A 385-nucleotide genomic window follows, 5' to 3' on the forward strand; every position below is an offset into this window, starting at 1 on the left:
CCCCCCCCCCCGACACTGGCTTCTTCCTGCTGGGTGGCCTGTGCATGATGTGGGGTGGTGCCTCCTACGTGGTGGGCCTGGCATCGCTGCGGGAACCTATGCAGCTCTCGCTGGGGGGTGCAGCTGCAGGCGTGGGTGCCGTGCTGGCCGCGGGCCTGCTCTGGTCCTGTGCTGTCGGCCTCTACATGGACCAGCTGGAGCTGGACGTGGAACTGGTGCCTGAGGACGATGGCACGGCCGCTGCGGAAGGCCCGGACGAAGCGGGACGACCACGCCCGGAGTGAGTAGCAGGGCCCAGGGGAAGGAGCAAGGACCTGAGGCCTGAGGCCGCTTCAGACTGGCCAGGGTCCAAGGACCAGGACATTAAAACCTGACCCTTCCCTCC

General features: G+C 67.5%; 1 protein-coding gene across 1 annotated transcript; it reads left to right on the plus strand.

Annotated features, from left to right (window-relative positions):
• Positions 1–5: 5 nt before the first annotated feature.
• Positions 6–385, plus strand: TMEM160 (transmembrane protein 160; the record flags this gene model as incomplete). Its single annotated transcript, XM_015572894.1, has 1 exon — positions 6–385. A coding segment is annotated over one exon (279 nt), but the record flags the coding sequence as incomplete, so codon positions are not given.

This window comes from Myotis davidii, unplaced genomic scaffold (assembly GCF_000327345.1).
Source record: "Myotis davidii unplaced genomic scaffold, ASM32734v1 C62118299, whole genome shotgun sequence".
Classification (NCBI taxonomy): domain Eukaryota; kingdom Metazoa; phylum Chordata; class Mammalia; order Chiroptera; family Vespertilionidae; genus Myotis; species Myotis davidii.